Genomic DNA, 13,031 nt, shown 5'->3' with positions numbered 1-13,031 from the left:
TTCCTAAGCGTGTCATTGTGGCATATTCGTAATATTAGCTACTTAGCTTATTCACTCAGGCTCTTCCTAACTCTGATGTATGTGTCCTGATGGTCAGTCACTAAAGAAATCCTCTTCAGCCCCAAGTCAGAAACTGTTGCCCATAGAGTATTATATAATGGTAGCTTCACTACTGCAACCGTCTTTTATGGTTTTTCTTGTTTATCATTTTCTGCTTTATGTTCTGGTAAAATCCTTTAGCTAATATTACTTTCATGTCCTCCTATTGTTTTGATATCTTTAGAAGGTAATTTTATGTAGCCTCTCCTCGAAGTCTCTTTAGGGACTTCTGTGTTAGATCAACACTTTTTTTTCCTATTTTTTTTCTAGGTTCACCCTATTTATGATGTTACTCCAAAATTTACTCTCATGCTTCAGGATTATTTCTGTTAAATTGCTTTCATCTTGGTTTATTCAATTTTCTTGTTTACAATCAGCCATCTTATATTTAACTGTAACCTCAGCAGCATGAAAAAAATGACAGATAAATCATGTTCTTTCCAGTGATAATAAAGGACTAAACAAATGTGAGATAGTGCTAAGATATTGTATGATTGGATATAATTTTTGACTGATTACAAGATAACATACAGCATTTTAAGGATCAAAGAATTTTTTAAATGTACTCTGATATGTCAGTCTGTATTTTTTAAAGTACAGCATTTTAATTATGATCAAACTTACTATCTGAATTATAGTAGAAGTACCAACTACTATTAATAGATTTATATGTGAATTTAAACAAGTGAATATAGAATAACATAGGGGTGAATATATACAAAAGGTGAATATTGGTTCCTATCTTCAGACTTCTTAGGAATCAGTGAAGAGGACATATTTTTTAAGTTCCTAGTTTTAAGTTTTAGATGATAAAACTACTTGGAAGGTTTTGAGGTTTGCTAATGGAATTTTGTTCTTGGTAGGCTCACAATTCATATGGATGAAGAACTGCGTGCTCTGGCTTTCAATACCCTCCAGGCACTAATGCTTGATTTTCCAGATTGGCGGGAGGATGTGCTTTCAGGATTTGTTTATTTCGTTGTTCGTGAAGTGACTGATGTCCATCCCACGCTTCTTGATAATGCTGTAAAGATGTTGGTACAATTAATAAACCAGTGGAAACAAGCAACCCAAGTGCATAACAAAAACCAAGACTCCCAGGTACCAAATTCTTTTGTATGGTCCCTTTGTGTGTGGTCAGTGGTAAATGACCAGCGGTGGTGTTAATATATGTTGATTTCTTGAAAACTAAACATTTGCTTAGTTTTGTTTACTTTGGAAGTATTCGTAATCCCTTAAACGGAACCTTCCTATAGTTCGGATATTAAATACAGTGTGTGTCCAACCTTTCCAACCTTCTTCCTTAGGTAACAATTAGGTTTAGAATAAACACAGAAACTAGAGGCAATGCTTGCTTACATTTAGGCTATTTCCAATACATTTAAAGCTGATAGAATAATAATTTTTGGTAGTATTCCATTTGAGTTATTTGATTGTTTTACCCATGGCACTAGTCCCTGCTTCACATATACAATCTGTATGTTTCTTTAACATGAAAGGTGCTCAAATTTTTGATTTATATAATGGATTGTCCTAGAACCTTGGAATTTTAGAGCTGAATCATCTAAATCAGTCCAGCTTCTCAACCTTTAGTGAGCATAGAAGTCACTATGGGCCTGAGCACCTGGGTGGCTCAGTCAGTTGAGTGTCTGCCTTAGGCTCAGGTCATGATCTCGGGGTCCTAGGATCGAGCCCTGCGTCGGGCTCCCCGCTCAGTGGGGAGTCTGCTTGTCCTTCTGCCTCTCTCTCTCAAATATATAAATAAAATCTTTAAAAAAAAAGGGGGGGGGATAAATCACCAGGTCCCTAAGAATCTCTGTTTCCTACAAGCTCCTAGATGATGCCATGCTACTGGTCTACACTTTGAGTTCAAATGGTCCAGTTCAATCCCCTCATTTTCCACAAAGAAATGTTAGACCAAGAGTGACTAACTAACAGTGTCAGCTCCAAGATTACAAAGCAGCCAGAGAATGGTAGAAGTTCAGTACAGAATTCATATTTAGACTGCCAAATAAATGCTCTTTCTTCGTATACTGTTAAATTTTTATAAATTAAATATTATTTAAATTGCTTGAACCCAGGCAGACCTGTAGCTGTAATTGATATAATTTGTTTTACTCTTTATTAATGGTTGTACTGGAATGTCTACACATATTATTTTATTTTTAACTTCTATTTATTTTTCAAGCATGGTGTGGCTAATGGAGCGTCTCATCCCCCTCCTCTGGAAAGGAGTCCGTATTCCAATGTATTCCATGTAGTCGAAGGGTTTGCACTCGTCATTCTCTGTAGCAGTCGACCTGCCACTAGGAGATTAGCCGTCAGTGTCCTTAGAGAAATACGGGCTCTGTTTGCACTTTTGGAAATACCTAAGGTAAGATTTAGGTATATCATTTAATTATCTAGTGAAAGTACGTAAAAACTCTCCTGTTGTTCATTCTTACTACATTTCCGTTGCTACTCTGCAGGTATAACTTACCTTTATAACAAAGGAACAAAGTCTTTTTTTTTAATAAATTTTTGTACAAACCCCTGTGTCTGGGACTGACTTTCAATAGGTCGCAGCGAGGGAACTGCTCTGCTACGTAGGAAACCCCGACCCAGAAGCAGGTCGTCTACGAGTGGTTTAGCACCAGGTTCCCCACGAACGTGCATTGCGTGACGGGCAAGGGGGCGGCCCCCTTTTCGGCCGCGCCCCGTTTCCCGGGACGAGGGGCTCTCCGCACCGGACTCCGGTCCCGACACGCGGGGGGGAGACAGTCTTTTTGACAGGGTCTAAACTAACCCACCTGCCCTCAATTCCATTTGTCACAAATGGTACTAATGTGAATTTTGTTATGTTTTCTTAGATTTGGCTACTTTTCTTAATCATTCCTAAATATTTTTAGACATATGATACTTTTTTATAGGGTGATGATGAATTAGCCATCGATGTGATGGACAGGCTGAGCCCATCCATTCTTGAGAGCTTCATACATCTCACTGGGGCCGATCAGGTAACTGGAATGATTTCATGCTATTCAGTCTTGGAACTTTAGACAGACATATATGAATTTCCTTTATAAATTTAATGCATTGGAAAGTATTTTATGCCCAAGTCATAAGTAATTTGACTCAATAAGATGAAGAAAAACACTTTGTCAGCACACACAACTAAGAATGGTTTGATTTTTTTTGAAAGGTCATACATCAGGATTTCAAGATGGACGTAAACATAACTATCAAACTTTATTTCTTGAAATTTTTTCTTCCCATTTGGAATACACGGACAAGGTTTCTGTGCTCTCTGTGTGACAGTTGGCTCTTAAAACTCTACAACTTAATGTATAACCAAGGGAGATAATAAAAAATTTTATAAACCTAAGTGATGATTATAAATCTGTACAATTTAAAGAATTCTGTTTTGAATATTAACTATGATTTATGCCAACAAAAAGAATAGTGAATGACTCTCGTCTAGTGCCTAAAGCCCTGCCTGCCTCATAGCAGGTGTTTTGTACATATCTGTTGACTTGATAGAGTGAATTGAGCCTCTGTTCGGTTTAAGACTCCATTTGTTTTTTGTTGTTGTTCAAATGACACATAATTTGCTCTGAAGGTAAATCTTTATCTCTTCAGTATAAGAGCTTAGAATATCGTTGAACAAATATTTAACAGTATGTGCCTCTGGCGGAGTCCATTTTCATGTCTGTTCTACTTATGCGTATTTAGGGCACGTCAGCATAAAGTTAATCGTCCATTTTTCAGTTCCCAGCAGCTTTAGTACGCCCATGAAAGTTGCCTATTCCTACATGAATTACGTAAGTCGTGGTTCTTCACCCTTTTGGTTTATAGATCCTTGTGAGACTAATGAAAGCTATGGACTCTCTCTCCAGAAAAACATGTACACACATACACAAAAAAATGTTATGTGCAATTTCAGGAATTCAGTACTCCCTCAAACCCATCTGGGACTCATTAGAACCTCTGTTTTAGAACCTCTGTTCTAGAAACTACCAATAGGCCACATATAGTTTAATGCAATTCGTATGGCAAAACTTGTGAAAGTTACTAAAATGTGTGATAATCTGCTGTTTTTTTTCTCTACATAGACTACTTTGCTGTATTGCCCTAGTTCGATAGATTTACAGACATTGGCAGAATGGAACTCTTCTCCTATCAGCCACCAGTTTGATGTGATTAGTCCATCACACATATGGATATTTGCACACGTGACCCAAGGCCAAGACCCATGGATTATAAGTCTCTCCAGTTTTTTAAAGCAGGAAAACCTTCCCAAACACTGCTGTACAGCTGTGAGCTATGCTTGGATGTTTGCGTACACAAGACTTCAGTTGTTGTCCCCACAGGTTGATATAAAGTAAGTTATTTTCCTAGTGTAAATTTTAAATTGTGTAGACGGTCAGTGTCGATAAGTATGTATTTGAAAAGTCATACAAGTTGGAAATTCCACAAATAAATAACATGCCATAATGTTTTGATGTATTAAGGAGGGAGATGAAAGATGTAAAGGATGTAGTCTATAATGCCTTCATCCTTTTCATGTCATTCAGTCTCACCAGATTGTTAGTTTACTTAATAGCACAGTGCTTGGTACATAGTATGTGTCTGATGAATCCGTCCGTATTGAAGGAAAGGATCTGAAGAGTATGGATGTGGATATAGATAGGTAAGTTTATAGATGAAGGGTGTGACGTGAAGAGATAGTAAGCTCAGTGACCTGTCTTTTCCTGATGACATTATAAGGAAGGCCATCTGCCGATAGGGATTAGTGATAGTAACATTGGGTTTTCATTTGGAGGATAATGGTAAAAATTTGGAGTAACTGATGATGTGATAAAGAAGAAGGTCATCATAAGCTGCAATTAATTTCTTCTTGCGCTTAAATATAATAATTTTTGAACCTGAATTTGAGTTCCTGATTTCACTTGATCTAGTATGCCATTCATCAGATCACATGGAATGAATACTCTCATTGTATAAGTTGCCCATATAAACCCAACACCCAGACAGACCTAACACCTTAGGCTCACATGAAAGGCTGTCCAAACTTGGCTCTAGTCTATATGTTTTTCCATACTTTCTGTCATGGCTACCTATGTATATTCTTATGTTGGACCCAAAAGAACTTCTCAGAGTTCACTGCATGGGTCTACAGTTTCTATTCTATGAGTTTTTGTTCCCATGAACCTAGAATGCCTTTTGTCTTCTGTATCTTCTATATGTGGATATCTGATGTATCTTAAATTCCACCTTATTTTTAAAGCCTTCTCTTACATCTCCAACCCAGAGTAATCATTCCTTCTTTTGGATTTGAATATAGATATTTTTTGGTACTTCTGTATGTGTATACACACTTACTGTATATCTGTGTAGATCTCAGGAATTGTGTATTAGATGGTATTTTTTTTAGTGAAAATTGACACTTGCCATCTTGCATAAATAACATTTATGACCTTATCTTAGTTTCCTCTAATTGCCATATTTCAAATTAGAAGGCCTCTCCTACTACCATTTTCTATCTCTTCTGTTGTTCTTCATCACACTTGGCACCATCTGACATTGTTTTATTTATTTCTGTATTGTGTATCTTCCCTGGTACACATGATGGCAGTGATTGTTTACAGGGTTGGTTTGGTTTTGTTTTACTGCCGTCACAGTATTTTCTAAAATAATAAAACACTGTTGATGAATTAATGAAGTGCTATGTTTGCTTTGCTTATCTTAATATATAAATGTATTGAAGCCTAGGACTATATGTATTAGTATTTTTCTGTTTTGTTTTGCTCTCAGTCCTTAATCCCACCAGAATTTTGGTGTTTGGAAAGATTTATAGAATTATTCCAACATATTTTATTGGTCTAATGTTTTAAGACAGAAATTTGACAGAAGCCTTAAAAATGTAGCTATTCTTTTGAATGCTGCAGTTCCATTTTCAGGAATTTACCCAAGAAAATAATTAAACCTTTATTATAGTTAAGCATATATTCAAATGTATAGTGTTGTGTATTATAGGGAAAAATTGCTCTTAGCTAAAATGTCCAATAATGAAAATTTGGACAAAAAAACCTGAAGGTTTGGACAATAAATCCTGATAATCTTTATAATAATATAGCATACAGTCATCAAAAAATGATGTCACAGAAGTATATTCTTTTAATGGAAGATGTTTATTTTTATTTATTTATTTTTTGGTTTTAAAAATATTTAATGGAAGATGTTTAAAAACTCATTAAATACATGTGAATACAAACAGTATTATTCAGTTTTTATAAGTTCAAGGTGATATATTCATGTATTTGTATACATGTATGTATTTGAATTGAAGATGTATAAAAGAATATCAGTGCTTATATTGACGTGGGGTTAAAGGTGATTTTCATTTTGTTTTCAGTTTTTTTTTTTTTAAGATTTTATTTATTTATTTGACAGAGAGAGAGACAGCGAGAGAGGGAACACAAGCAGGGGGAGTGGGAGAGGGAGAAGCAGGCTTCTGGTCGAGCAGGGAGCCCGATGCAGGGCTTGATCCCAGGAGCCGGGGATCATGACCCAAGCCGAAGGCAGACGCCCAACGACTGAGCCACCCAGGCGCCCCTCAGTTTTTTTTTTTTTTACACTGAGCATGTATAATAAGTTATAAAATGTGGCCTGATAAAGTATTAACTTCGGTCACAAAAATAGCAGATGAAAATGATGCTACAATATGTTTTAATTTTAAGTCAAATAGTCATTTATATGTTACACCATTCCACAGAGATTCAGTGGTAGTAATAAAACTTCATGTTAACCATCTTTCCTAAATTGATAGAATTTAGCTTAAAAAAACCAAACCGCCTTGAGAACACGTTGTATTATTTGCTTTCCCCAGTAGCCCCATCAATGCTAAGAAAGTGAACACTGCCGCAAGCAGTGACTCGTACGTCGGCCTGTGGAGAAACTACCTCCTCCTGTGCTGTAGTGCGGCGGCCGCCGCGTCCTCTTCCGCGTCGGCGGGGTCTGTGAGGTGCTCCCCTCCCGAGACGCTGGCATCCACCCCTGATAGTGGCTACGGCATTGATTCCAAGGTAAGATTCCCCGGCCGCCACGGAGTCGGAAGGGCACCGTGAAGCAGTGTTTTCAAATTTCCTTTCCAGGACAATAAAGTAGTTTGGTTGAAAAGTTTATTACTTGTACTAATGATGAAAATAGTTCAAGGAGTCCTATTACTATGGATTCCTGGTTGGAATCAATTTTATATATATATATATATATATATATAGTTTTTCTTTGGTGAAAAGAGGGTCATGCTCATTAAATTTATCATAATATTTTTTTAAAGATTTTATTTATTTATTTGACAGAGAGACAGCGAGAGAGGGAACACAAGCAGGGGGAGTGGGAGAGGGAGAAGCAGGCTTCCCGCTGAGCAGGGAGCCCGATGCGGGACTCGATCCCAGGACTCTGGGATCATGACCTCAAAGACAGACGCTTAACGACTGAGCCACCCAGACGCCCCTCATCATAATATTTCTTAAAGGCATTTTCATCCCCATTTTTCCTTATTTGATTTCCTGTAGTTCTCACACTTTTCAGGATCCTAAAAAACTCATTTAAATAATTAAATACCTTTGTAGAATTTCCCTAAATTATGTAATGATACTTGATAAGAACAGTTCTTAATAGTCTTCATGCTGTGACACAAAATATTATGAGGTGGTTGAAGAAAATTTAGAAAACTGAGTAAGATCTGGGTGTCTTAAACACCAATGACTTAGAAATAATTTTAATTATTTTTATGGATCAAAAGACATAGAATATCGGAATATCCTCCTACAGAGGAAGTCAGCCTATTATGTAATGGTAAGTATATGTAAGAAATTAAGAGACTCACAGAACCCAAATTCTTTTAACGAACTTGCGGTGAACCATTGGACAAATGTTTAATGTTTTTAGATTATGTACACCACAGGTGAATTTTGAAGTCCCATTCACAGTAAAATTTCATCTCCTCGTTGCCCTTGATGAAATATTGATGAAGTGCCAAGTTATTTAATTGGATGTACTATCATTAATGGCTGCTATAAATATATCTATTTTTTCCAGATAATTGGCATCCCATCCCCTTCATCCTTGTTTAAGCATGTAGTTCCAATGATGCGCTCTGAGAGCATGGAAATCACAGAATCCCTTGTTCTAGGTCTTGGCAGGACCAACCCAGGAGCTTTTAGGTAATTATCTTCATATGTTTTCTCTATGCACTAAAATAGTAAATGCACTACTCGAGAGAAGGTGCGGTAGAGTTTTTTATAATCAGGACAGTTCGTATCAGTCATGACATTTACCAGTTAACTAGCCATGTAACATTTAAAGAGTCATTTAATTTATTAGACCCTTTATTTCTTCATTTTGATTGAGCAAATAAGATGTCCCCAATGTTCTTCACAGAATTACTATGAAAATCTCATATATACTGTGTATAAATATGTTCTAAAAATGATAAAATGCCACGTAAATTTTTAATATTTTCCTACCTATTTAGACCATGATGTGATTATTTTATAGGTTCGGTCTGTTGCTTAAAACTGTAGTTTTTCCCCTTCTTGTTCGAGAGAATTAGATTATTTTTAGAAGAAATATTTATGTACATATTTTATTTCATTCTTGATGTTTTTGATATTAACAAAGCAAATCCTTCATTTTTGCCTGAGATTCTGCTTTGTTGTTGCCTGCTGGGCCTTGTATTTATTCTTTTGAGATTGTCCTCTGTTGATCTAAGGTGATGTTTGATGTTTTATCTCTGAGATAACATGAACAACAGAGACTAGGTTAGCAAATTGTGATAGGGCTGTATTTGGGGAATGGCATTCATCATAAATGAGGTTTTGGAGGATTATTTTATGACAAGTAAATACATTATTATGCTAATAGCAAAAAATGGGTTACAAAAATGATCTCAGCTTCTTAAAAAACAAATTCTCATAAATAGAAACAATCCAAAAAAAAAAAAAAAGAAAGAAACCGGAGGCAAATACTTTAAATGTCTGCAGTAGTTTTATAGATGATGAAATCGTGGATGCATTTTATTTTCTTATTATCCTTTTTTATTTTCCCAATCATCGACAATGAGCACATTTTCAATTTAAAATCCGAATATAAGCAAAGATTAAATTATCATTTTCATGAAGTTCATGCCCTTTGACTCATTAATTCCATTTGTAAGAATTAATCCTAAGGAGATAATCAGAAATGAAGACAAAGATGTTCACTGAGGCAGTATTTATAATCAAAAATTAGATAAAATTGGAGCACTTGGTTGGCTTAGTCGGTGGAGCATGTGACTGTTGATCTTGAGACGGTGAGCTTGAGCCCTACGTTAGGTGTAGAGATTACTTAAAAGTAACATCTTTAAAAAAAAATTGGATGAAATTTAATGAACCAGTAATAAATGAAAATGTTTAGAAAAATTATGGTATCCCACCCTGTTATAGAATATTATGAACTAATTAAGGGCATGTGGATATCATTATGCTAGTGTTAAAGGAAGAAAGGATACCTTCTCATAGCTGATAGGGTTTCAACTATATAAAATACACGTGGGCTGCAAAACAATGGAACACCAATCTTGACGGTATTTATCTCTGCAAATTAGAATAGGTGGCCTGTACAATTTTTTTCTGCTTTCCCAGTTTTCTACAGTGTGCACGTGTTCTTCTATAACTAAAACAATGAGGATTGTGTTTAAAACAGTAGAATTAGGGTTAACACTTGTCATTTCACATCATTATATTAGTATTTACATATTTGCACATCAGATTGTATCTGTTCAGCCATTAATTTAAAAATGTGTATAATTTTTCTTCTAGGGAACTAATAGAGGAATTGCATCCCATAATTAAAGAAGCACTCGAAAGAAGGCCAGAGGTAAGCCGTATAGTTTTCTGTCATTAAATATTTATTTGGCAGATACTTATTGTCTTCTGTATTCTGTACATTATACCAAAAATTAGAAATTGAGAAGTAAATATGTAAAAGATGGTCTGATGCAGTTTTCAACCTTTTTTTTTTTAAGAGAGAGAGAGAGAAATAGCACGCAGGGGTGGGGAGGGGCAGAGGAAGAGAGAGAATCTTAAATAGGCCTCACACCCAGCACGGAGCCCAACGTAGGGCTCGATCTCATGACCCTGAGATCGTGACCTGAGCCGAAATCAAGAGTTGGACACTCAACTGACTGAGCCACCCAGGCGTGGTGCTCCTCAACATTTTTTTAATATACAAAATTCTTCCTTCCCCCTCTCACAGAAGATCTTATGCAGAAACTCATTCTATAAAACATATTAAATTGCTGTAAAGTGGGGACAGTCAGGGTCTAGATCGGGGTCAGGAAAGCTTTTCTGTAAATGGCCAGATAGTAAATATCTTCACCTTTGCAGGCCCTACTGTCTCTGTTGCAGCTACTCAGTCTGCATAGACTACTAAACAAAGGGACGTGGCTATATCCCAAAACAATTTTTTTTAGGCAACAGTGGGCCAGGGTTGTCCTGAGGGCCATATTTTGCCAATCCTGGGTCTACGTCCCTAAATCTACAGATCTGTGTCAGGTTCTGAGCAACTTTTAGAAACCACAGGTCTAGTGGGACAGACAGATTGCAAACCATAATTATAACAACGTATTACCCACTGGAATAAAATCACAGATCAGAGGTTGCACAAACTGCAGAGAAGAAAACCTCTGGCTCTGCCTGTCAAGGAAAAGTAAGCCTGAAGCACTGATACTTGAGGTGAAGTTTGAAGCATATTCCCCAGTGGACAAGCAAGGGAAAGACATTCTAGGCAGAGAAACAGCATTTGCAAACTTTATAAAAGAATGTGGACATTGCAGATGCTTTTGCATGATTATATTATGGAGAAAAAGATGGATCAGGCTGCAAAGCAAGAGAGGAACTATCTCCTGAAAGACTCCTGGTCTCAGCTTTATCCAGTAGACCAGTGAGCACCATATGGCATGGGCATTAGAACTGCCTGGAAAAGCTTCCTAAAAATTAGAGATTCCTGGGCCTATTGAGTGAGAATCCCTGGAACGGAGCCCAGAAATCTTTTAAAAACCACCTTAGATGAGCCTGGTGTAGAAGACTGAGAGTCACTGCTATTAATGTCACAGAGGAATTAAAGCAGGAGAAGGACATGGTGACAATAGGTGCTCTTTTAGTAACTTTAAGATGGCATCTGTAAGGCTTCACTTCCTTTCTTTAATTCAGCCCTGTAGAGTTGTGGTAGTATCCCCACTTAGTAATTGATCAGACTTCTGTTTCAGAATGATCATGTTGATTACAGTGTAGGGTGATTCAATCCAGGGAATTGGAAACAAATTGGAATTGGAAACAAAATTAAGTAGCAATATTTATACTTCACAATTTCAGGGGGAAAAATGCATCATAGCAAATGAATAGATAAAGTACAATGATGTGCCTTGAATATAAGATTTATTTTGAGCGCTTTAGACTCACAATCTTTCTGTAGATACAGAATGGAAACAAGTCAATAAAACTTTGCAGAAATCCTCAAAGATTGCTTAGAAACTATCCTGTTGAGTACAATGTGCTGTGAACTTTATAAAGAGTTAAGAGAAATAGGAAATGTAATGAGCTGGTCATCAGCAGATTGGTCTATGGAAGGCAGGAAACTGGATCATGGACTTGAAAGTTGAAAGACTAATAATAATAAGTAGGTTTCCAATTGCTCTATATTGTGAAAGTTACACCACAGTGACATAATGAACAATGGAAGAAAGTGATACAGCACATCTGTCTCTTCCTACTACACGAGTTCCCATTGGAAGCAGAATCCAGGGGAGACGTTACAGCAATTATGCTAATCATTAGTACTTTGGCTCTAATAAGACAAATTTATTCAGACCATAATGGTCAGAGAAATTTTTTCTTTTGCATTTAGTTTTTGTGTCAGAATTAATTATTGAGTGGAAAACTTTGGCACGAGCAAAATCTATAAGGTTTTTTCATTCCCCTTTGTGTTATTTTCCCCTGTCTTTTTGTTATATTTTGGGGAATATCTTAGGGATTCTTTATCATGCAGTGACAACAGTTTACTAACTGCTTCAGTTGTTCGAAGTTGTCAGATTAGCAAATCACCTGAAATTATAGGATGTTATTTTCTCCCCACACAAGGAGTATTGCCACATAAAACGTCATGTGATTTTCTTTGGCTCGTTAATTTCAAACTATTCCACACGTATCTCCTTGCTTCAGTAGCCACTAAAGTGATCAAAGTCTGCATTGCACATTATTCTTTCCAAGTTACACCAGCAAGTTTTCTGTCAACTTCCCAAAGGACTTTCACTTAATATCTTTATATCTTTGGACTAGAATATGAAGCGGCGCAGGCGTCGAGACATTTTGCGAGTACAACTGGTACGAATATTTGAACTGCTAGCGGATGCTGGTGTCATTAGTCACAGGTCAGTGCTGGGTTTTGATTTTCAAAACTTTGGAATGATTAGGGAACATAGTATTTTTTCTCTTATGAAATATATAAAAACAGAAAAACCCCTTTGCCACAACACAAAACTGCTACACTGTGAACATTATTTATAGAAGATGCATCCAGTACGTCAACCAGTGGCTAAAAAACATACTGAAAAAAATCTACGACTAGTACTAGATTGCTTCGGGCAAAAATTGGCTATAATGCTCCTAGGATTTTGATATTTGTAGGCATCTAGTAAGTCAGGCAAGTGGACAGTAGCCTTTTTTTGTGACTAACTTAATGATTTCTTACCTCATTTTATTTTTTATTTTATTTATTTATTTTTTTTTTAAAGAATTTTTTATTTATTCATTTGAGACAGAGAGATACAGAGAGAGAGAGAGAGTAGGAGCAGTGGGGAAAGGTGGAGGGAGAGGGAGAAGCAGACTCCCCACTGAGCAGGGAGCCTGATG

General features: G+C 36.5%; 1 protein-coding gene across 9 annotated transcripts in view; it reads left to right on the top strand.

The window, feature by feature from the left end:
* Positions 1-13,031, top strand: part of FRYL (FRY like transcription coactivator) — a 254,467-nt gene that overhangs the window by 167,264 nt on the left and 74,172 nt on the right. For 8 of the 9 annotated variants that reach the window (XM_032400333.1, XM_032400332.1, XM_032400322.1 and 5 more), the window contains 8 exons: positions 963-1,200; positions 2,288-2,473; positions 3,009-3,095; positions 4,191-4,459; positions 6,968-7,163; positions 8,182-8,306; positions 9,942-9,999; positions 12,459-12,550. In XM_032400333.1, the coding sequence (XP_032256224.1) occupies positions 963-1,200; positions 2,288-2,473; positions 3,009-3,095; positions 4,191-4,459; positions 6,968-7,163; positions 8,182-8,306; positions 9,942-9,999; positions 12,459-12,550 (1,251 nt within the window). The remainder of the gene's footprint in view (positions 1-962; positions 1,201-2,287; positions 2,474-3,008; positions 3,096-4,190; positions 4,460-6,967; positions 7,164-8,181; positions 8,307-9,941; positions 10,000-12,458; positions 12,551-13,031) is intronic. The other variant, XM_032400324.1, reaches the window with a different exon arrangement.

Source organism: Phoca vitulina, unplaced genomic scaffold, assembly GCF_004348235.1.
Source record: "Phoca vitulina isolate PV1807 unplaced genomic scaffold, GSC_HSeal_1.0 scaffold3, whole genome shotgun sequence".
Taxonomy (NCBI): Eukaryota; Metazoa; Chordata; class Mammalia; order Carnivora; family Phocidae; genus Phoca; species Phoca vitulina.
This window is presented reverse-complemented; position numbering and strand designations above follow the sequence as displayed.